The following is a 25,433-nucleotide window of genomic DNA, read 5'->3' as shown; positions in this document are numbered from 1 at the left end:
CACAGTTCACTTGGTATTGTTCTGATCAAAAAAATTAAAAGTCACTCAAAATACAGCCAGCACGTTATTCCATGGTTTCAACAAGAGAAGAAAACGATTACATTATTTTGGTTCTTTGAGAGAAATTTACATCAGAACACTGCAGACAATAAGTTATACAAAAATGCTAACTATGCAAGAACGTAATTACTTGCACAAAAGAATACGAGTGGGACATCATAATGAAAGTATTTATGTAGCAAAATAACTATATAGCTGGAATTCATAAAACAGAGATTTTTATAAATGACAAAAATCTTTTCTGAAGCAGTAGAAGGCAGTCGATAATATAGCAAACATGTAGCTTGGTTTTTCCTGCTATAGTAAGTGTGCAATGTCTACTTCTGATGTAGTACATCCCTCAAAGCTGTGACACATTGGCATAGCATAGTTACATAGAAAAACAGCATATTTGACAGACCATATAATGACTTTTTCTTTTACTTTCTAGAGACAGTTTTTTGACTTCTGAGAATTGGATAGTTATTTACAATAATTTTGTATGGATGACTAAACTATAAATTGGGGCTGCTGCTGTTACATCGAGAAATGAAACATACATCATTTCTGATCTCTTGTTTACAGATAAGCATCCCACAAAATAAGTATATTGTCATCATTTCATGTCAAGAGCCAACTTATTTAAGATTCCTTCTTCTCTTCTCTAAAGCAACACCCCCCTCCAACATATCAGCTGCATCGTCCTGCATTCCAAGTTTGATGAGGGCAGCAGCTTGCAAGTAAAATGCAGTGGGCCAATCATGTTTTAACCAATGTGCTTTCATTGCATCTAGAAGAGCTGGCTCTGGCAGACCACAGTAAAGATACGCTAGACTCCGTCTTGCATGAACTGTCGGTGACTCCAAAAGGTGAGAATCTATGACCTATATCCCAAAACAAAATGTCAAATATATTCATAAATTGTAGATGCAGAACCATCCCTTCAATTAAAGTTTACGAGCTATCTATTCAAGAAATGCTCATCAAAACTTGTTCATATGAGTAAAAGTTGCCAAAATGTCTTTATCTTTAGAATATTGATATTCATGTCTGTGTTCTACTACATACACCTAGCGTCAAATGGTTGTTATTACAGTTCATTTATTTCAACAGTTAGTTATGGAATTTTTCTTTCTAAAACCCAGCAGCTACTTGTAACCTTTGCACAAGGATTGAGGTGACATTCGTAGAACTTTCTTCTTGGGAGCAAATACAAGTCAAAAGGCTAAAACAAGGAAATATCACAAAAATAAGCTTAAAACAGAATTGCATTGTGATCTTTTGAGCATTGAAGTACACAAACATTAAGTCAAATTCCAATACAATATAAGTGAAAAGTGTTGGAAATGAAGAGAGTAACTAGAGGGGAGGGGTAAATCAATTGACACAAAACAATTCCTTGTCCCCAAATGTCAAATCAAACTTTTCACTGATAATGCAATTCTTTATCCAGCTCGGTTAAAACTAAGAACTTGATGTAACTTGGTTAACAAAGCAGTCTTATGAAAATTAATCTGTTTTAACTTTAGTAACTTACTTGAAGAAATATAAAGCATAAAGCAAGTAACATTAACACAATGACACCACGATTTAACATGGAAACCTAATTTGGGAAAACCACCATGCAACTAGTTACAATATTTTCACTCTTCTGAAGTGAGCCTTGTTAGGAGCCAACTGTAATGTCCACTTTTTGGGATAGTCATAATTGATAATTATTTAGTCAAAAAGTCAGATAATGCTATTGTTAGAAATTATTTTTATATTTAAGGAGGAGACTTCAGCTGTAATCAAGTTGCTTAGACACCAATCCTCAATAGGTGTTCCCTCAATGTTTACAAATCCAAGTCCGTTTCACAAAGATTTATAGAACATTGACCCCCACCTTCTATTGGGATACATCCAATTGGTTGGAATTTACTCCAGCCTCTCCTTAATTACATCCTTGATTCTCCTCTCAAATACAAGATAATAATATTACAAAAAAAAAATCATCCCTAATGCTAATAATAATATTGTAATTAATAATAGTAATCCCATTTTTAAAAAATAACATAAAGATTCAACTTTATTCATATAAATACTCAATATTAGTATTATTTATCTAAATATATAATATTATTAATATTACCATCAATATACAATATGAAAATCAATATATAGCTTGATTTTTGGCTTTAATTATGTACTCCTTAACACCCCTTTTACTCCTCTATGGTCAAATTAAGCCCCCCCCAAGAATTTCGGTTTTTTTAGCATTAATACTTTACTCCTTATATTATTTGTATAATTCCTTCTAAATCCACGTAGGAGAACCTTGTATGTTAGATTCTTTAAAATTGGGGCACAATTCTAATAGCCATGGATATTACCAACTGAATGGAAATCCTTCCATATAGTTTTCCCTTTAAATAGTTTCTTCATCATTGGGTAATTATTTCCCTTTTGCCCATTGGTGTGGTTATATCTTGCTTGCCCTCCTTTTATTATGCATTTATTTTCCGTATTTTCTATTCGATGGTGATATCTCCTCTATACTTTTTGATCTGCTACTTATATCCTCGATTGGCATTATAGTACCAACACACCAAGATAGGTCGTGCCCTATCATCATTCGACGTGTTTGGAAGCCCATCTTTTAATATGGTGTTTAGTTATAAAGTGGGCTGAAAAATGGTTTAGAATGATTTGTACTTATTATGTTTCCTTTTATTTAAAGTGGCAAGGAAATTTTTATTATAAATGTTTTTATTTAGCGACTTGGACGATCTTATATATTGAGTAATAGTTTATATATATCTTTTATTGACCATTTACTTAGTAAATAAATATGGATATAATTTATGATTTAATCTTAAATATTTATTTAGAGAGGATATTGCACCAACCCTGTTAAAGGTTACAATACATACTATTAAGTATGACCTTGTTAGAGGATTTACATCACCCTATTAGGAGTGGCCTAGTTAGAGGTCTTCAAACACTTCAATCTTGAATGTCACCTTGTTAAAGGATTTACAGTCTGATTATTAAGTGAATTATGTTAAGAGATTTCTTCACTGTTACAATGGTTAGAAGGTAACACTAATTTGACCTGATTTATGAAGCAACTTCTTTTGCAAATTCAGATCTCTATTTTGGCTTGACCTCTAGATCCATACTGATCAGAATATCCTTTGCAGCTTATCTTCCACACTTGCCTGCTCTTCCTTTTCCTTCAATCACATATCCATCTTATTTCACATCATACATATCTCACATTTTACATTAGACTTCTTGAACTCTCTTATATATCATAAGCTTTGTCAAGTCGGCTTGAATACCTTTTCAAATAATGATTAAACATCTAACAAGTTGACCTCAATTAGTTAAATAATTAACAAGTGTAATTTGTTGTCACTTGATCAATACTGGAAGTCCTTTGATGCCCGACCACTCGGTTAATACTGGAAGTCCTCTGATGCCCGACCACTTGGTTAATACTGAAGCTAGATATCTGCCATTGCCTGATTGCTTGGTTAACACTGAATACTCTTCATTGCCTGACTACTTGGTTGATACTGAATATGCTTGGTTCATACTGCAAGTTCTTCGTTGCCCGACTGCTTGGTTAATACTGACATTGTGTAACATCAATGGCAATATACAATTTGAAGAATTGTTTCCAACAAAAAGGCTACAAAAATACTATTATCTTTAAACATTTGTATATATGAAATTCTAAAATATTAATATGCATAAAAATTTATTATGTGTAAATGTAGTATTCTAGTTTATAATATTTTTTTATAAAAATACAAAATGATTTAGACTTATTTTAAAAAGATGGGATATATTTGTTTTAAATATTTTAATAAGTTTTTAGAAAAGTTTCTATCTTCTTGTATGAATTTAGGAATGATTGCTGCTATTACTTCTGTGGTGCGAGGATGTGAAAGGTTAATGGAACTCAAGGATGGGCTCAACTATTCAGCAGATTCCCATGTGTTACGCACTTGTTTGCCACTTTGGTCTCAACAACCCATAGAGAGTAGGGGCCCTTTACACAGTAGGTTGGGTGCCTCCAGAACTAATCCATAGGTTCTCCAATACATGTTGAGATTCAAGTCTTCTCTGAGTCAATCCATAGTAAATATTTCTATTAATGTGACTGGATTTGTGGTGGAAAGGAATCAAAAATACTTTTCTGGATCAGCTCTCTCAAGTGTACACTCAAGATTTGGTATAAAAGGAGGCTCCCTCTTTATTTCGAAAATCCATAATCCATGATTGATAGCATACTTGTGCTCAAGCATTCAAGCCTTCAAGCAATCAAGGGTTCAAACCATCTTCAAGAGCATTCAAGGAGATCCTTTTGCAACCCATTGGAAAGGAGATTTCTTGCATTCAAGATGTTTTCAAGGAGCTTCAAAGCAGTTCATTTGGGGGTTTCATCATCAATCTTCCATGCTCATACCACAACCTTTCAAGATCTAGCTTCCTCCAATGGTAATAGTGGAGTTTGCCATCAAGAGAGGGTTTCAACATTCACCATTCTTCTACATCTGATTTGATTCAAGAGCACATTCACATCCTCTTAACCTAATCAACTTGGTAAAGTGAGTTCATTGCATTTGATTGAGAAATCCTACTCTTGTAAGGTTAATTTGTTCATTTGCTATACATTTCTAGCTTCGCAATTACTATTTCGAATTCAATTTCAAGGTTAATTCCTAAATTGGGGTTTGACCAAGGCAAACCCCCTATCAACAAAACAAAAACATTTTTCTTGCAAGTTACAAGTTTTGGAAAGCAGAACAAAGTATAGATTTGGATACCCATTTCATCAAATACTAGAGATTTGAAACCAATTTCATGATTGGACACAGAAGGGGTGGGAGGCATTTATTCCTTGTCCCAAAAAAATTCTTTGTCCTCGAAAGGGACGCATTTCTTCCCCGTCCCTTAAAGTCATCTTTATTTGGAGCTGAACAATTTCTACATTTTGCACATCTGAAAGTTTCTTGTCCAAAAGATGGTTTGTTTGCTATCAAAAACAATACGGAAGCCAAAAACTCAAAGTCCAATTTTCCATTCACCTTTTAAGGTTAGTCTTTTATTTGTTTCATTCATTTCAGTAAATTTACCTTCTAAAATCTATTTTCTTTAATTGCAAATCACTTGCAATTTCTACAATTAGGGTTTTAAAGATCTTGCATTCTTTCTCTAATTCTATAACCATTAGATCTTTGTTTGCATTAGTGCTCCTTCATCATTTGGATTGCATTAATCTACATGAATCTAATAACCTCAAAGTTGGACTTGAAAGAATCTATCCCCTTAGTTCCCCTTTGAGTTATAAGGTCACAACTCCCTTGACAAAATGTGAAGTAATTGAGAGCCTTTCCGTTGCTTCACTTTTCACCTTTACAACATGTAACATACACTGTGTTCCATGGTGTTTCGAGATAGGGAGGGGAGATGGCAGGGGACATGGTTCGAAACATTTTCTAGGTTATTTTTATAAGAGAGCGGTAGTAGAACAACATTATAAGTTTCAATAAAACATTATAATAGTAGTCTCAAAACATAAAAAATCCACTCTATTAATATCCCAAAGCCTCATTACTATGTGTTAACCATCAAACAACATTCTATGAAAACTCTCTCTCTAAAACATAATTAATAAAATATTATAATATAACTATTGATAAGTAATAAATTTTTTACAAATATATTAATAAAGATATAGAACTACTATAACATAATTACAATATAATAGTTATAATTATAAAAATATTAAAAAATAATAAAAGTGCAAACAATTAAACATTGACCTTAGAACAAACCTAATGTCGTGGAAATAACAATGCAAAATCAATTGAAAAAACAAAATACGAAAAAACACAATGCAATGTTAACTCAATGCAAAGTTAATAACAATGTCAGGCAAGTACTAACATTGCAGAAATTTAAAAAAACATCACAAACAAAAGGCATTCAAAGGAAATAGATTTAAAAATAGAAATTCCAGTATGATCCCTTGACCATTGAAGTAGATGAACATTAATATAACCTTATCACACTAACAGTCAGATGGTTCAAATAGGTCAAGGCAAGGAAAATTGACTCAAAAATCATGAGCATTCGTATTAAAATCACTCAGATTTTCAGAATGAGATATGTTCTTAAGAAACTAAAACTCAAATGGAGGAAAGCTTTTTGTAAATTCCAATGGCTTCAATGACAACTGAGGGAAAACAGAAGCATATAGAATAACTGCTAGCTGTGCTAGGCAAGCATTAGACATGCGAATGAATCAACACCCCATTAATGGATTCCAAACCAAGTAAATATGGTATGACAATCCTTTTAAGGCACAAATAATTCCTAGAAACAATTGTGCCTAGAACTAGTTGGTTTCTGCATAGGTGTCTTGTTGAATATTTTTCTGCCTATTTTTATTTTCATTAATCCCAACTTCGATTAAAATAACTTTGGGATTAAATAAAAATAGGCGCCTCGAGAACGATTACTCTCGGCGTAATATATATAGAAGTATATATAAGCTAGTTATATCATAGACAACAAAAAGGGTTTCTATTGTTATTGGTGAAATAGTAAACTGTGACGTTGGTGGCTTACAAGTATCATTGTGTAGTAGATTGATTTGCAGATTATTATCAGTGGCTTACAATTCAAAGATACCTATTACCATTATTATATAATAAACATCAAAAGGTGTAAGGTGCAGTTGCATGTGTTATTTGTGTTAAATATTAATCATATTCAATATACATATTGATTGAAAACATATTTTATGACCATATATATATATATATATTGACATATAAATCTAATACGACAACTTGAGAATTTAGTTTTAAATTAAAATAAATCTGATCATTCATTTTCAACATGGTATCAAAGCGGGTCTAAGAGACGATCCTGATCAGATTTATTTATCCAGTGCACTCAAAATTCCTTATCTATCAAAATGGTGAATGGTATGAGACTAAAAGACAAACTCAAGGTTACTCAAGTTTTGCAGCTTGGAAATTGCGCATAATGTTGATCTTGAAGAAGCATGATTTAAAACAGTTTATGGAAAAATCAGACCCACCAACCAAAGGGAGTGACGAATTGAATAAATGGGAAAAAACAACACTAGAGCTATGAAATTACTAGTGGACAAGATGAAGGATCATCTACTTCCCATTATTACAGAACTAGACACAGCACATTAAATGTTCAAAACACTTAGAGAAATGTTTGAGATAAACAATACTACCAATATTCTCACATTGAAAGACAAACTCTCCAACATTAAAATGAATAAAGGAGAACCCATTGCTTCATATTTTGCAAGGATAAAAAAACTAAGGAACCAACTCTCTACAAATTGGTCACATATATGATGACAGAATTAACCATGATAGCACTGAAAGGACTACCACCATCATGGAAAATTTTTAGACAGGGAATATAAGCTCGATCCAAGCTTCCTAAACTTGCTCAACCAAAAAGGCTGACTGCCTACAAGAGGAATGCATGCTAATGTCTCAAGATGATGCTTCTACTGAAGGTGATATTCAAATTCTCACAAACCAAGTTGATAAAAGGAAGAAACCTAAAATAAAAGGGAAAAGGAAACAGATAGATTACTCTAAAATATAGTGTTTTAGATGTGACAACTATGGTCACTCGGCATTTTAATGTCTTGATAGACTGAAACATCAAGCATCCTTTTCCAATCACCATTTCGAATATAGTATCAAAAAGATGTCCATTCTAGAGAAACTTCAATTTTCATGACACGTGAAATATTGGATTGAGAGGGAGTTCTCTATTTTTACCATTGTCATCAAAATTGCAAAATAAATGTGAAATGTTTTTAAAGTGAATTTGCCTTGGTAACAATTTCTAAGATGGAGTCTCAAAATACCAAATTATTGTAATATATTTTCATATAAATCAAAATTTAAAATCACATTTATTTGTGTATATTTCTATACATACTATAAGAGCTATGTGCCTTGATCTTTTCCTCAAAGAATGTTATTGTAGGAAAAGGTAGAAAAATTCAGAAGGAACCTGACATTTCATTAGAGGCGACCTTGAAAGAGAGGGTGCAGATAGAGGATATGATTCAGTCAACTGTCAATGATCTCTGTCATATTGATTTAGAGGGAGTAAACCATGTTGAGATGGATTCTTCAATGATAAATATATTGTAGTAGTCAAGAGGAGTGTGATTCATGAATATACCCCGTGACCATGTGATTTTAATGGGCCCACCCCTATGTACATCATGGGGAAGTGACGACTTCCAAATGATCATTACTTGTATTGGCAGAAGTTAATGAAAGGTGACGATCTTACAATAACTTAATCTTACGATGTCTATAAAGATCATGATATATTATACTTTGCATGGTGGATGTTTATAATAAGCATTACGAGAATGGGTATGCCCATACCTCGTAAACATTTTTTGACTACATCATGAATGTTATGCAAATTGATGTTCTAGAAGACCATTACACAGAGCACTTGGTGAATATCATGCGACTTGATGTTCTAGAAAGCCATTACTCACAGTACTTGGTGAATATCTTTCATCTCAACATTTTGGAAGGCCATTACTCAAAGAGTATTTGGTTAATATCATTGATACTCTGGGAGACTAATGCTCATGATATCAGATGTGATATAAAAAATTTTGAGTAATTTGTGATATCAGTTGTGATATCAAAACTTTTGAGTAATTGGTGAATATCGAATGTTGATATCCTAGGAGACCAATGCTCTTGATATCAAATGTGATATCAAATGGTAGAAAACTTCTGATTAGAGATATCCTCTCAATTGAGGTAATTTATGACATTCTTTTGTGTTTGAATCATCTCAGTATCATCCTCCCTAGCTAAGAGGGATTGTTAATGATATAGCTTTCATCGGATGATGATTCAATATGATTGATTTAATTAGATGAATATATAGTTTATTATGTTGTGTGTGTATATATGTATATATATATATATATATATATATATATTTATATTTATATTTATATTTATAATATTGAATAAATGATGTATACATTATACCTATAAAAATTAAACTATACATAGTTTCCAACACTATTCTCTATGACATAAGACATAGGCTTGGGTACATTATAAGGGGCTTGCCTATGTGTGAGATGTTAATTGATTAAATGCTCACCCAATCATCTCCCGTTGGACAGCTAAGTCGAGCGGATGTTTTCTTTGTTCTGCTTGTGATCAAATATTCAATGTACAAATGTCATGCCATGTGGACCTTAGGTGGCAAAGGGATGTGCGTTGAACCCACGTTGACTAAGCATGGTTGATATTAAAGCATCGTGATTGTATCCACCCAACCTTGTTAGTAATTGGTGTGTCGATTGAATGTAGGGATGCACGTAGAGGTCACGTCCCCATAGTACTTGCCTCCCCACTCCTCTCACACACTTATTACATAATAGAGTTCATGCCGGTTACTTCAAGGATATATATACAAAGCAGATCAATAAAAAAGGTTTCGATTGTTATCGGTGAAATAGTAGACAGCGACATCCATAGCTTAAAAGTATCATTGTGTTGTAGGTCGATTTGCAGATTATTATTGGTGGCTTACAAATCAAAGATACCTATTATCGTTATTATATAATAAACATCAAAAGGTGTAAGGTGCAATTACACAAGTGTTGAAGATTAATCCTATTCAATATACATGCCGGTTACTTCAAGGATATATATACAAAGCAGATCAACAAAAAGGGTTTCTATTGTTATCGGTGAAACAATAGACAGCGACATCGGTGGCTTAAAAGTATCATTGTTGTTTATCGTACAGGGTAAACAGTTTATTAATGCATTTAGACAATAGACAAGAACATGTAACACAAAAATATTCCTTTTATTATTCGCATGTATACAGAAGATACTACAATATTCGATATGATTGATTACATTGATGATTACGATTCTCCTTCTAATCCAAAGTCCATTCCGAACGGTGTACATATACCTTCCTGAATGGGTGATTCAACTGTCATGCACCTGTTCGGATACAATTCTACCCATCGGCTACAATATAGATTTTCTCGACAACAATTGTGTTGTAGGTCGATTTGTAGATTATTATTGGTAGCTTACAAGTCAAAAATACCTATTACCATTATTATATAATAAACATCAAAAGGTGTAAGGTGCAATTACGCAAGTGTTTAATATTAATCATATTCAATATACATATTGACTGAAAACATATTACATATTGATTGAAAACATATTTTGAGACCATTTATATATATTAACATATAAATCTAATACAAGGACTTAAGAATTTAATTTTAAATTAAAATAAATCTGATCATCAATTTTCAACTTGAACTATCGATTGGCATTTAATATTTATCATTGGCATTTGGCAAAGATCAATGATGAAGTACCAAACAATCAAATGATTTAGTTCTACAATTCGAAAGATTTATTTAAATTTTGTGTGTTTGTATATGGAGTCAGAGACACATACACACATGCAAACCCAAACCCAAGAAAATTGCCCATACATAGATACTAGGTTCTGATACCATAACCACACTAGCAACTTAGATTTGAAACAAGAATAGGCCTTTACAATGGTTACGAAATTGCTCAACATCATAAATTATCATTAATAAAGAATTATAAGGTTCACCTTTTATCAAAGGTTTATATTGGCTAAATGGGCATTAAACCTTGAACTATAGATTATGAATCAACTGCCAATAAAGCACAATATGTCTAGATTTAGACGCTAAAAAGAAGTCAAAGATTCAAATATGCTTTTTAGCCAAGTAATAGATCTAGCACAACTGAATCACATGAAAAGGCAATAAATGGCACAAGGGAAGTAATCCAATCAGGTTGATATACGATTCTGAATTATACAAAATACCCATCCCGATCTCCCACTCTTCATTATAGGTCTAAATGGTAGAAATTATCTAGAACAGCTTAAATTGAAGACATTGTACTCATTCCAGTAGTTGTTTACATCAGCCTTGTCTACATATAAACACTTTCCAAGTTGAGCGATAAAATTGACAAGCTCCAAAAAGTAAGCAACTGGTTTACATCAGGCTAGTTTGAATATAAGCAGCTGCTAGATTGAACATAAACAGTAATCAAAGTTGACAAGTTTCAACATCTTAGGTTATCAAACTCTACATTGCAAAAAAAATTACATTGCATATTGCTATTAAGTTGTTTTTCCTAATTAAAAAACATCAATTTGGATGTTGGGTCCGCGGATGCTTGTGGAAGCTCATGGCTGCCCTCTACTACATGCCAGAAGCACAACCTCGATACCTGGAGCTCTCTGGATGCATACAGAGCATCTGGGTGCCCAGGATGCACTTCTTGCATGCATCAAAGCATCCAAGTGACTAGGATGCACATCTTGCACACATCTATAGGGCAGCAGTGTTTGCATCAAAACGAATCTGCTTATGAATCCAGGAATGATGCTGTGAATCAGTAACTAGGACAAAAGTAAAAGAGAATCTACAGGTCAACTAGAAACATAAAAGAAAGAAAAAAAATTATAAATTGTATAAAATAAAAACAAAATTAAGACCACAAATAATATTTAAAATAAACAAAAATGAGTAGAAAACTAATATATGAAATAAACAAGTTATAATATATATAAAACAAAAAAAAACCTAAAGGTATAATGCTATATTATAGATAAATAGATAGAAACAACTAAGGATTCCTTATACATTCGATAGTTAACAAACTTAGGCCCCAATTCCTTACTTCTCTCCTAATCATCAACCCTAAAGAGAATGGGATTTACTTGTCATAGTGTGACTGACACCAATCTACAGGCAGGCTCCCCAAGGCTCCTTGACTTTGTCTGCATCCTACCTTGGGATTCACCTACCTTGTAAGGATTTAATCCACCTTTCCCTAAACAACACTAACCTATCCTCTTAAGGAGCAATAGCAAGCGATTATGGAATAGGCTAGGAGTGCATTAACTTCAAATAGATTATGAATAGTTATTAATATATTGTGTATTATGTACAAATAAAATAAAATGTGGCATGCATGCATGCATACACATACGTACATACATAGATATACATATATATGCACACACACACATATTTATACATATACATTTTAAAACCAATATTAATGATATAGTAATAAAATCCTGACATAATATTCCACAAATCATTAGTGATGCATAGGTTATAGCATACCCCTTGCTATTACTCAATACTTGATAGCAATCAAACATAATTCAATTTGATTTCTGATTACAGCTGATACGTATTTGGTTTTCTGTTCTCCTTGATGCCCAATGGAATGACTTAAATGCCCATTAAATCTACTTGGATGCGTACAACTTATGGGAAGAGTTATATCTGTTGCCAATGATTAGATAGTATTCCCAAAGATCCTACCTTTGCATGGAAAATCATTTTAATAGTAATCTTGATTAACCACTTTATAAGTACTGTTGTTGGTAATTTCATAACTCCTCAACATATTTAATTTCCATCACTGTTAACTCTCTCTACCTTAACTTCCTTCCTTCCATTGCTAATGCACACTCCATCACTGACTGCATCAATGGCTTAACCAATCGTTGATTATCTTAATCAACTATCAGTAATTTCTTTGTACCGTGCTGCTATAATAGAAGGTTATAATAGTCATTTCAACAATCTTTGGTAATGCTACTTGCGAGAGTCAGATGTTTCACGTCATCATTTGCTGATAACTAGTTGTCATTGGTGTAAGGTTTATATAATTCCCTCTTTTAATTGTTGAATGATAGTGATTGGGCCTATACAAATATGATGATTGTTGCGGCACTAGGTTAAATCAAGGGTCATAACAATTTGCCCTTCCCAAATTTGCTTCTCCACAAGCAATTTCAAGTTTGGATGACTGAAGATTTCTTCTCCTTCCCATGTAGTGTCTTCCTTAGGTAAGCCCTTCTATTTAAATAGGAATTTGAGAATGGTATTATTCCTCAATCTCTTTCCCCTCATACTAAGTAGTAAGAACTTTTCTATTTCCCAAATCAGCTTACCCTTGTCATCAAGTGGACATAACTCTATAGACGGAGAAATTATTGTCCAAGGACTTTCTTAAGTTGAGATGAATGGAAAACATTGGAAATTCTATTGTTCTCAGGCAATTCTAACTCATAGGCTACCTCGCCTATTTTTCTTAGGATCTTGTATGGTCTATAAACTTGGGACTTTAACTTTTCTACTTCATTGGCCTTGATTCAAGTATGCTTATACAATTGTGGCCTTAAAAAAATAAAATCTCCAGCATCAAATGTTCTTTCAATGCAATTTCGATGTACATTGGGCATGGTGAAGATTGTCCTTGAGTGTTCATTATATCAAAACCGATTATGGCCAACTTAATGGAATTGATCGATGCGATCCAAATCCCTTGTACTTCTAGCTCTGCAAAACCAAAGCGGGTGTTACCTACTCCTGAATAAAACACTTAAGCCTAGGATGCTTATAGCAGATTGGTTAGAATACGAACAAAAGTTTTCCAAATGGCAAGAATTATAGAAAACTTCAAACTTGCAATTTATAAATTCAGAATAATAAATGAATATATGAATGTGATAATGTTTTAAATAAAGAATAATTATAGATTAATGCAACAAATGAATATATTAATTCTTCAAAGGAAAGATATGAGATAATTGCCAGCATATGGATTACAAATTATGAAAAATATAAATACCAGTGTTGAAGGGTGATAGAGTCAATATTATAAGTTTAAAACATACAACTTAATAAAATTCTATGCACATTAATTATAAAAAATTTAGTAATCAAGATGGAACACATCAAATATATGGACGCAATTTCAAAATAGTTTAGAATGTATTTTAACTCCTGTGGTTCGAAGACAAACCAGACATAGATTCGGAAACAAGTAAATATTTCACAATATCTATGATGTTCGATTTTAAAATGCTATAATTGATCCTGTCCACTTATCTATCATATAAATTATTTATAAAATTAAAATAATAATTATTAAGGACAAAACTATATAATATTTTAACTCTAAAGCTTCATGCAAATAAAATAAAATAAATATTTCTTACTGATCATGCCGGAAATAAAATTGTACTGGAGACACTCCTTACGAATGATTCATCCAATATAGTTTGACTCTAGAATCGCATATAAACTCATTCAATTCTACAATCCATGGGCTTAGTTCAAAAAATAATTTCTTTACAATGAAAGAATAAAATATATCAAAGTGCATATATATATATATATATATATATATATATATATATATATATATATATATATATATATATAGAACTTGGGTACGTAAATTTTTTAATATGAATATGAATTGTAAGATTTTACATCTTAAATTTATAGATTTTGGAGGGGGATCGGGTGCCTTACAAAGCATCACACCCCTTCATCACGAATAACCGATCCCTGTTAATAATGAGGGTTTACTATAAGTATGTATATTTTTAAGAAGTAAACCAATAAATAAGCTGCATCATTTCATGGCAATCTTTCTGCAATCAAAATTTTCAATGACTAGAAGTGTCATCGGGTACCGTAGGAAATTTAATCATGCTTTGGCTTTATGATTCTTTGTGTAATGACATCCAAAAATTTGTCTTCATCTTTCGCGTGTGGCCTTCCATTCTTTCTTCTATGCATAGATTCCTGTCACTAAATCATCATGTTCCTATTTTCATACAAAGACCTTGGCAATTCTCGAGTTCTCATATAATCTTCAAGTAGGATGTTCTCTGCTTGGTTCTAGAGTGGTCTTCTCCGCACAGGATAATTCCTTCATAAGGATTAGATGTGAAATATGATTTGAAAGAATTCCATAGATAACACTTTTGTGCGCTTCCTCTTCATTGCATACCTGCAACAAACACACAACATCATTAGACTCAGATTTTTCTAAGCAAGACTTGGATTAACAATTGGAAGTAGATAACGCAGAAACTCTTGTAGCCTCTTCCGGATGAAGAATAGACTTCAAGAATATATATTCTATACCAAACATTTGGTAGCACCACCAAACAATTAACTTCATCATGATTGTACAAAGCTGCTGCAACTGTGTAAAAACTATTATTTTGATGCTCTCATTTTTTTCAAAGCAATATTCAAGATGATGTGATACTTTTTCATACTTGAAATACATTGTGAGTGCATGGAGGATATCGCTGAAAATTTATAACCATGCAACCATTATCTAGGCCTTTGCAAAGAAAACATCTTGTCATATTGAATGATGAAAATCCTTCCCGTCTTCAAAGTCTGATGTTTCTTCCATTTTATGTGCAACAAAATCGTTGAGTTCAACAAGACATACTTGTTCGTGTTCTACATGGTTAAACATTCTCTATAGTACTTATATGTGAGTATATTATTCTGAAATGTGGCTTTTGCCTTCTTTTCATTTGCTTTGTTGTAGTATAAAATAGTGTGTGGCTTGGCCTCAAGAACACTGGTTCTAGTATAATTAGAGATTTACCCATCTTCTTTTGCAAATACAATAACATATCTTTTGTCAAATAGCCTGCATATTTTCTCACAAATATGTTAAAAAATATTCTAATTATTTCTACATTTTACACGGTGGGTGAAGCTTCCTCAACTCTGATCAAAAGGCCACTTATCTACTCAAACTCTCTTCAGAATTTTGCCTTGAAAGCTCTAATAAATCTGGTAATCAGTACCTCATTTTTTTGGCTCATATCCGCTATGTTAGAATGCTCAAATTTTCCATATGAGTCTTATCAAAGTCTGCAACCAAATTGATGAGATGAATGCCTTTTATGATTGTTCCAAATTCTGACTCCAATCTGCTATGCATCCAACATAATGTCTGCTGTAAGTTTGCAATGAGTTCTTCAAAAGTATTTGCACACTTGGATGCATTTAGTCCAGTATCCTTCATTCCATGATCGGATCTTATAATTTCCTAATTATCATTTCTTCTTCACAAAAAAAAAAACTTTCCAACATAATTTCACACATGGATATACAAATTTGGGCTCCATCAGGGACAACAAACTAGTCTCCATTATAACAAGTATTACAACCTCTAGCACCCTCCAGGACATCAACTTAATATAGTCTATTGTAATCTATTAGTTATCATGATCTTCGGCACATTCCAAGAGTACAAGTTAATGAAGTCTATCATACTAATAGATCAAGAACTCAAGAACAACAAATGTAGTATCATGATGTTCGAGACATTTTGGGACAACTTAATATAGTCTATCATGATATCCGACACTCCAGGACAACAACTTAATGTAGTCAATCATGATAATAGATCAAGCTATTGTTAAGATCATCACCTTACAATAACCACCTCACAAATACAACAATGAAAGATCGTCACCTTTAATGACATAATCCACATGTGCAAAATAGTAACCACCATGAACCAAGTCAGAGGGTGGAACAAGGGCTTTCATCTCAACTTCTCTCTCACAAAGAAGAATGTATTACAAGGAATTTCGCTTCGAACTTTTCTTTCATAAAGAACTCATTAACAAGGAATTGCAACTGGAAATTCTCTCTGTGATGAAAATGCCCAAGATCCTTCGATGTCAACTGAAGTAAATCCTCTAGTTACTCACCCTTCAACTACTACCATAAGATCATTTGAATAAGCAATCTTGATCTTAGAACAAAATTCCATCGTAGTTTGCTCCCTCTCGATGAAAGAGACCCTTGTCTTCTCTTTATTTCATACTCCCATATGTTATCACTCAACAACATTCCTAATGCATCATTCTTCTTTTCTTGGAAGAATATCCCTGCACATCAACATTCTTAATAAAAGTTTCTCCAATGAAGGTTCATATGCATCAAGTTTGAAAATGCCTCTATATAAGCATTTGTCAAACAATGAGAATGTAACATTATTATTTCCCCCATAATGTAAAATTTTCATTCTTATCTTGTTGAACAATTTTGCATCACATCAAATATGACAGACTTGTTTTTGTTTAATAGGTCTCAAAACCTTAGTCTATTTGACACTCAATTGAGGTAAATCCTTGAGTTTCTCTCTTTGAAGCTTAAGTTCTTGCACCAACCTCTTATCAGTTCTAATTCTTTTCATTGTCCAATTCTACAAAATAGAGAAATCTTTGTCCATGTCACGGACACCATGTTGTTTTTATAGATGGGTGTGCTCTCAAAGTCAATAGTTTAATAAATGATATGGAACAAAGAAGCAAAAATCACCAAAGGCACGACACTGAATTCCGAGATTGGTTAGGTATGACTCTGATGTCCCCTTCTTGCACTATTAGCACCATTTGTTTATAACTTCATTATATCTCCTCATTATGAATTTGTATTTAAGTAGTTTCATGTACTCAGTGAACAGTTTATGCTTTCTTCACATATCATAGTTACTTTTTCAAAGCACAATTAAATCATCTCAAAATACTATAACGTATTAGTTGTTGTTTGAGATTTCATTATTATCATTATAGATGATTAGGGTCCGCTAATAATGGCTCCGAATCAAATTGCATTTTTTAATGTTAACTCCAGCAACAAACACATATAATTCCCAAACTATTCTATGTAGCTTCTATCAATTTGTCTTAACTCCTTGTCAGTTCCTTATTTGCCCTTAATAAGGTCTCAATAGTTTCTTGGAGTCCTCTTTCACTAGATGATCCACCCACTCCATTTGATGTGATCTTCTATTCGAATAATGTGCTCCTTTGTTGGCATATGTGTTCTATTATATTTCTAGAGCTAATGAGGCATTACTATATAGAAAGGTGATTGGATAACTGAAACAAACACCACTGATTCCAAGTTCACTGATGTGTCCCTATGTATTCTCACACCCAACCCTACTCCTTTCAATTTCAAGCGCCATTTCTATATATATGATGATTTCTATAGATGTAGAATATTAGTTGTGAGATATCTTATGAAGACATCAATTTTATAGCATTTGTTATACCTGGAATATGTAGTTCTTTCCTGCAATTCCAAACCACCTTTAACTTCCTCATGCATAATTACATTCTATTAACAAAATCCATTAACTAATTCAAGCCTCGACAATATGCTTTAATCTTGTGAGCTCCAAATAAAAAAAATCTTCGTAATGAGTATTCAACCTGATCATATTCATTTTCTTAAAGCGTCTTTGTCATGTTGTGCCATATATTTAAGACCCGATGTCAACCTGGAATTTGTCTTTTAGGATTACTAACAGGTGCGGCAACAAAAAAATTTATCTGAAGATATATTCCAGCAAACCAGATGAGTGATAGTGGACGATTATATTAAGAATTTATCATGCCACAAAGTAACCTTTATAGGCTGTGGAAATGGCATGATAAAACAATACCCCTATTCAGCTTGTATCAATTCTGACTTGTATCAATTCCAATTACTTTGACTGCATCAATTCCTATAAGCATATTTCTTTATCTTCTTCTTTTTTGTAGTTAAAGGCATGATTACTGGTTAATGTAAAATGTTCTGTAGATCTGTAGGTTATAATTTTCCGTAAGAAATGAAGATGCACACAATGTATTAGAGAAGATATTAAGAGATTCTCTAAAATTTCTCCGCATTTCAGACTTCTTAGATGATTTCTTGCCTTTAAAGATCTGACTAACTCCTAGTCTCTATATCTTCTACTTATGTGTACTTGTCACTGGATTGATGTCATCCTCTCACTCTTAGAGCATCTTAGAGATAACCATGATGCAGAGCAAAAGTGTAGTGGGCCCATAACCATAATGCTCGATAACAGAAAATTCTTGGAGATAAGGAACTTAATTATCTGATGAAGTGTTATATATAATTTCCCGTTGATCCATCCTCCTTCGCCTAGATAATAATTGCTCCTTCTATACTTCATTGTCTACATCTGCATGTGTGTGTAGGCTGTGTCTACCTATGTTCGTATTTGTGCCTTCCATGCTTTGTTTGCTCAACGTCTTCAACCTTCATATGGATTAAATCCTTTAGATTCTTACTCCCTCTATATTATTTATTTAGTGCTAGTGGAGTTAAGACACTATGATGTGACCTCCTTCACATTGCATCTCCTCCTTAAAACATATATGGTAGTGATATCCAACCTTGATGATTGCAAAGAACAACATAATCATGAGATTGAAATGTGAGCATCCGAATATCTACCATTGAGACATAGACAAAAGTATTACCATTTGCATCAAAATTCATACAAATGTATTATCATTATGTTAGCATAAGCATATAGCTTACATGTCTACATTCCCCCTTCATACCGGATTCTCCTCCATTACATTATCATCAAAATCAACCATATAACCATTCCATCAAACCAAATATGAGAAAAATTAGCTACAATGGACTTCAAAATATCATTATGGTTCTTCAGGGTATTCCACGATAATAGGAAGGACTTTTGATTGTATTATCTTCAACTACTCATACATCAATTACCAAGAAACATAATGATTTACTAAACATATTTCAAATGTAGGAAGCATAAATTCACTTCATTACACAGACTCTATCATGCCTCAATTAATTTAATCAGCTTATTTGATATGAAAGACACCATGTTTTGGGAGGTCTCGACATACCTCGATAGGAACTGTTACTTCAATACCACTCAAATAGGGCTCTACAATTATTTAACCCGATACAATATAAAGAACATTAAGAACATTCTTACTTTGCTGTGTCTTCTACAATCAATAAAAATAATACATTTCCTTCTCCATTACATTTCTCTTTGTCCTATGTCTGGTTGGTTTCTAGGTCCTTTTTGCATTTGTAGCCTTGCTCTGATACCATGTTGATTTTTAGGATCACTGCAAATGTAATGGCACTATCTATATGTTATGTGTTTTCCAAGTGTAGATCTAAATGAATATGAATAGGAGTAGAAGAGACATGTCTCTATGTTAATCAATATTGGTTATGGTAAGTAAATTTCATTAGACATTATTAACAATTTTAAATATATATAGATAGATAGATAGATAGATAGATATTTGTCTAATTGATGATTAATCAAAAACCAATAACCATTGGGAATTAACTCTAGATCAATTCAACTCGACTAAAGCTACAACATTAACACTCCCTCTTAGCTAGGGAGGATTATAGAGAGATATCAACCCAATATGATATTCTTGGAATGACATATTTAAGATATCAACATATATTCATCAAATCATATATAATCCGACTGATGCTATTTCATCAACAAAAAATTTAAGTTTGACCATTGATTTAGGGGTGATAACTTGGGTTGGGTGTCAATCCAATTCCTATCAAAGAGGAGCTCTTGCCAAATTTGGCTAATCAATCAGTCTCCTCTACTATTAATGATCTTTCTTGGCCATGTAATCTAAACACTTGATTAAAGAAGACTTCAGCTACTTGAGGTGCCTTGTATTCTATGGATATGGCCATGAAATGAATGAGCTTGGTTAGAGAATCCATAGCTACATATATACAATTTTTTCGTTGAACTTTAGGAATCCCTGTTGTGAAATCCATCGAGATACTACCCCACTATTCATTCATTATAGAAAGAGGTTGAAGGAGGCCAACTGAATATGTTTTCTATGTTTTGTTTCACTGACATGTCATACGTTCTTGAGCATATTTCACTATGTGTTTATTAAGTCCCTTCCAAGAGTATTTTTCCCTTGTTTATAAGTTCTGAAATAACCTTGGTGACTTGCTAGTAGATTATCATGGTATTCTTTTGTAACATCCACTTTTCCCGGGTCTTAATTAACAACAAACATACTCAAAGAAACATAGTTATTACTTCGTTTTCATAAGAAGACAATTAAATCAATTTTGTTCATATGAAAGAGATTGATAGTTAAAAACAATGAAACAAAATTTCTTAATTAAGAACTTAAAACACTATCAATGAATTTACGATAGAAATTAAAATCCACATATCATGGAATTTGAACCAAGAAATCATTGTAGGGATGCTTTTGCAACCACCTAAGTTAGTCCAAAAATACCACTATAACAATATCAAATAACAACTACCATCCAATACTGCTATATCATAATCCAATGACGATTACCATTAAACACCACTATATAAAATTAGGGCATCACATACCACTGTATCAATTAGGGCATCGATTACCATCAGATCATTTAGGGCATTAGATACCACTATATCAATTAGGGCATTGATTACCATTGGATCATTTAGGGCATCAGATACCACTGTATCAATTAGGGCTCTAGATACCACTGTATCATTCATTTCCTTCTGATTGCTTAACTATGGCAATAACATAAGATTAGAAGATATGCTCATAATTTATCATTCATATATATGAAAGATTGATTTAACAATCCATTAGATAATTCTATCTCTTGCATCTAAATGTAAAATAACTATAACGATGATATAACTCAATTAATTGTACTTTAGTCTTGCATATTCATCATAAAAGTAAAAATGCCTATTTTCGATAAACAATTGAATGTATAGCTTATCTTTGTCTGTTGTACATTCAACAACTAGGGAAGAGGTGAAACATTGTCAAGGACTTAACCACCCAACTTTGGACCATAACTTTATCCCCACACAATATCTAACGAGAAAGTTCCTCCCTACCCAAAATAGACATGGAACATCTTGTTACCCACTGAGTATCCTGGTATCTAAACACATCACTCGACTTGACAACGGGAGAATACAATAAACAGGATCATGCATGAGCTATTAAATAATTCAAACTAAAAATGATAAACATTGTTATGTCATATATGATACTGTTTCATGCTATTGTAAATTCATTTCTCTCGCCTCTTCACCCTTTTCTTTGGCTATATAGTCAAGTGAGTTTCAAGTATTGGAATCTCAAAGAAAACAGCTCTATCAATTTATTCAGGAAGATTACATACATCCAACATTTTACAATCTATGATTACATGATTATGTTCTTTAAAGATTTCAGAATTGATTGTTTAATTATAATATCTAGTGGCATAATGATTTATGGATTCATTTTATGGTTATTTGGCTTTCATTTATCATGAATAAATCTACTTAAAAGAGAATCAATTATGTAATATCAAAACAAGATATCAACAAGTTATCATCCTGATAAATACTGTAGTTTACTGCTATTGCACCATTTGTTCAAGAAAACAGATTAGAAACATTGGATTTTAGTGTTCCACATAACCTAGATAATTTGTAGATGATGTCTTGTTGAATGCTCAGCTACTTGTCACACCTATACTTTCAAAGTAAATAACACAGCTCCAACATAAAAGTACTTCACGATTTTTGACAATATATCAGAACGGGCATGAAATCATGGGAAGAATTTATTGAAAGGTATAGACTGGTATTGGCAAGGTTATTGATATTAAGAAGAAGGAATTCGAGTGTTGTGGTAGAAAGCGGAAGTGATCATAGAAAAATCGTAGCATGAATAAGGTAGTATGTGCCTAGCTGGCTGCTATGATTCAGCCTCCCATAAACGTTCTTCACGCACCAATATCCCAAGTATATATGAATCACATAATCTGAAATTGAGATAATAAATAAAACTTGATTGCTATGGCATCAATAATTTTCCAATTGAAGTTGCAGGTTATTGACTTAAGCAAGAAAGTTAGAAATAAGAGAGAGAGAGAGAGTCAGAATTGAGAAGAAGCCAATCGGGTGCCATGAAAATATAAATTGGGTATGAAAGTTCTTGCCTCCTTGTCTCCACCCGTCTCAAGATATCAAAAGGTCTAAGGAGACTCTTTGGCTTCTGAAACATAAAGAATATCTTGACACTTAAAAACACCAAGTGCTCAATTGGTTTCAAAAAGAAAAGAATAAAAAGGATGGACGAAGAGTTGGAAAGTTATAATTCGAATATTATTATTATAATATATACTTGCATACGTTCATGTAAGTATATCAATGGGGTGACATCATTATATTAAGTTATTATAATATAATGGTGCCATTTCATTTTTATATTTATATGCACGTATATAAATGTTTATTATAATAATATGATGAAAGATCAATTAAAATCCCTTAAGGTATGTTTTTATATTTTAACTTAGTTATTTTATGTTTCTCAAATTATTTATTTAAATAGCTCATGCAGTTTCATCGATTGTATCCTAATGTTCAAGTCGCTAGGCCCTCAAACCCATTTGCCTAGTGATGGCGATGCTCCTGTGCCTAATTCTTTTCTAACAATGCTTCCACCCCTTCAATGTATTTCCTGCAAGGAAATTCTCCGCAATTAAATCATATTATCATAACAAGTTATAAATAATCATAACAGCTAGTTGCCTTCTCAATTCCATGAATCTGTGATAAATAATCAACTAGCATGTTATTTTCACATGAAATTATAACGACTAACCATCTTACCATTTCCCAGGATTATAACAAATTTCACTGTCAACTGACTTCATGTGAACCTCAATGGCTATATTTTAAATTAGGTCAAAATTTGGGATGTAACATCTTTGGTCATTTGTGCTTTCATTTTTTACCTCTATGGAAGATATATCCTACCTTTATAGAGAATGATTTTGTCTACTATTTTATATTTTTCATTTTGTAGGTTTCTCTCAAAGATATCATTTGCATGTGGATCATTTGCATATTCAACAATAATGGTGTTCTTGAAATCTTTTGCAATACCCACTATGGTACATAAGTAGGGCTTGCGAGACAATGCATCTATTACAATATTTTTGCCTTAGGAAAAGTTGCAAACTATTATGGCCTGTTTTAACCACAGATTTCTGCAAACCAAACATTGCCTAAATTTGGCCAATGTGTGCATAATAGCCAACACTTATTTATCACGAGTACTAAACAAAGTCTTTCAATTGTAGTGAGATTGTGACTCTCAAACGGAAGTTTATTTTGCATGAGAATTGTTTCAATGCCCTCTCTAGATGCATCACACGAGAATGAGACAAGAACTCAATAATTCTTTTAGATTCTCAAAGGCTTGTTGGGCTACTTCATTCCAAGCGAACACTCTCTTATTCATTAGATCGGTAAGTGGGGCACAATTTTTGAGAATCCTTTTACAAGTCTTATGCAATAGCTACATAAGCCCACAAATCCCCTTAAATGAGTTAGTCTTTGGTTTTGGCCATTCTTTGATAGCCTTGATTTTCTCCTCATCCACACATACTCTCTACACATAGATCTTATGAACAAGATAGAGAACTACTTCTAAACCAAATTCACACTTTGAAGCTTTACCGTACAATGATTCTATTGAAGGCATCTATTGAAGGATATACACACAATTAAATTTTTGAACATGCTTTACAAACTCTAAAGAAGATTCTTAAAAGATGATCTAAAGTGTTATGAATATCGAGGCATGAAAGAATCACTTTCCTTATTTCATTGTATTGTTCGTTTTTGGACAACTAAAAAAGAGTTTGTGATTGTTATCAATGATGTAAGGATCGAGGACAAGAAGCCTATGTCAGTGTCTAACAAAGCTCCAGTATCATGAATGTGTTATATGATGGACAACATGGGAAAACTATCCAAATCGTATGGTTATGGTTGCCAAAGCATTTGAACCATCTTTGAGTCTCTCTTTGATGAATGAAGCTTGACATATGAGTTGTAGATTCATTCATGTGGCACAATCATACTCAATCAAGATATTGGCATATCTTGGAAAAGTTTAAGAAAATGGAAGGACATGTTTGCTTCTACTATTAAGTTTAATGAATGTTTAGACCTTCAATGGATGAAAAAAGCAAGTTGGAACTTAGAAAGAATTTGATGTGATGCAAAAGTGTTAAAACGATATAAGAGTGGGAATTTTTGAGGTGCAATCTTTTGAAAATAATATCTTCTCTATAAGAAGTTCTAAGTGAAACTCCTTGTAATGCATTCTTCTCTATGAGAGAAAATTAAGGTAAAAGCCTTTGTACCACCCTTTGACTAGGTTCATGGTGATTACTATTTCACATATGATATGTAATGAAAGGTGGTGATCTTTCATTGACATGTATAAACAGAAGGTAACCATTGTAAGGTGACGATCTTATAAACGGTAGACCTATTATCATGATAGACTTCATTAAGTTGTTGTCTCAGAGAGTTGAAGTCATGATAACAAACATATCAACTAGAAGGTAACTATTGTAAGGTGACAACCTTATCAATAGTTGGTCTATCTCCTAAGACCAATATGTGTTGGAGCAAGTGCTATCATGGTTCTTCGGGCCGGATTTTGTCGGACACCACGAAAATCAATTTGTTATGATTCTTCAGGCTGGATCTTGCTAGACACCATAACTTGAATCTATCATA

General features: G+C 32.7%; 1 protein-coding gene across 4 annotated transcripts in view; it reads right to left on the bottom strand.

Annotated features, from left to right (window-relative positions):
* Positions 1–261: 261 nt before the first annotated feature.
* The window catches only part of LOC149537250 (serine/threonine-protein kinase BSK1-like), a 134,047-nt gene continuing 108,875 nt past the window's right edge, over positions 262–25,433 (bottom strand). For all 4 annotated transcript variants that reach the window (XM_089807523.1, XM_089807524.1, XM_089807521.1 and 1 more), the window contains one exon: positions 262–923. In XM_089807523.1, coding sequence (XP_089663649.1) covers positions 678–923 — 246 coding nt within the window. In that variant the 3' untranslated portion in view covers positions 262–677. The remainder of the gene's footprint in view (positions 924–25,433) is intronic.

This window comes from Cupressus sempervirens, chromosome 10 (genome assembly GCF_028749045.1).
Source record: "Cupressus sempervirens isolate cs-2001-9-10 chromosome 10, ASM2874904v1, whole genome shotgun sequence".
NCBI classification, from domain to species: domain Eukaryota; kingdom Viridiplantae; phylum Streptophyta; class Pinopsida; order Cupressales; family Cupressaceae; genus Cupressus; species Cupressus sempervirens.
Note: the sequence above shows the minus strand (reverse complement) of the source record. Positions and strands in the feature narration are given on the sequence as shown.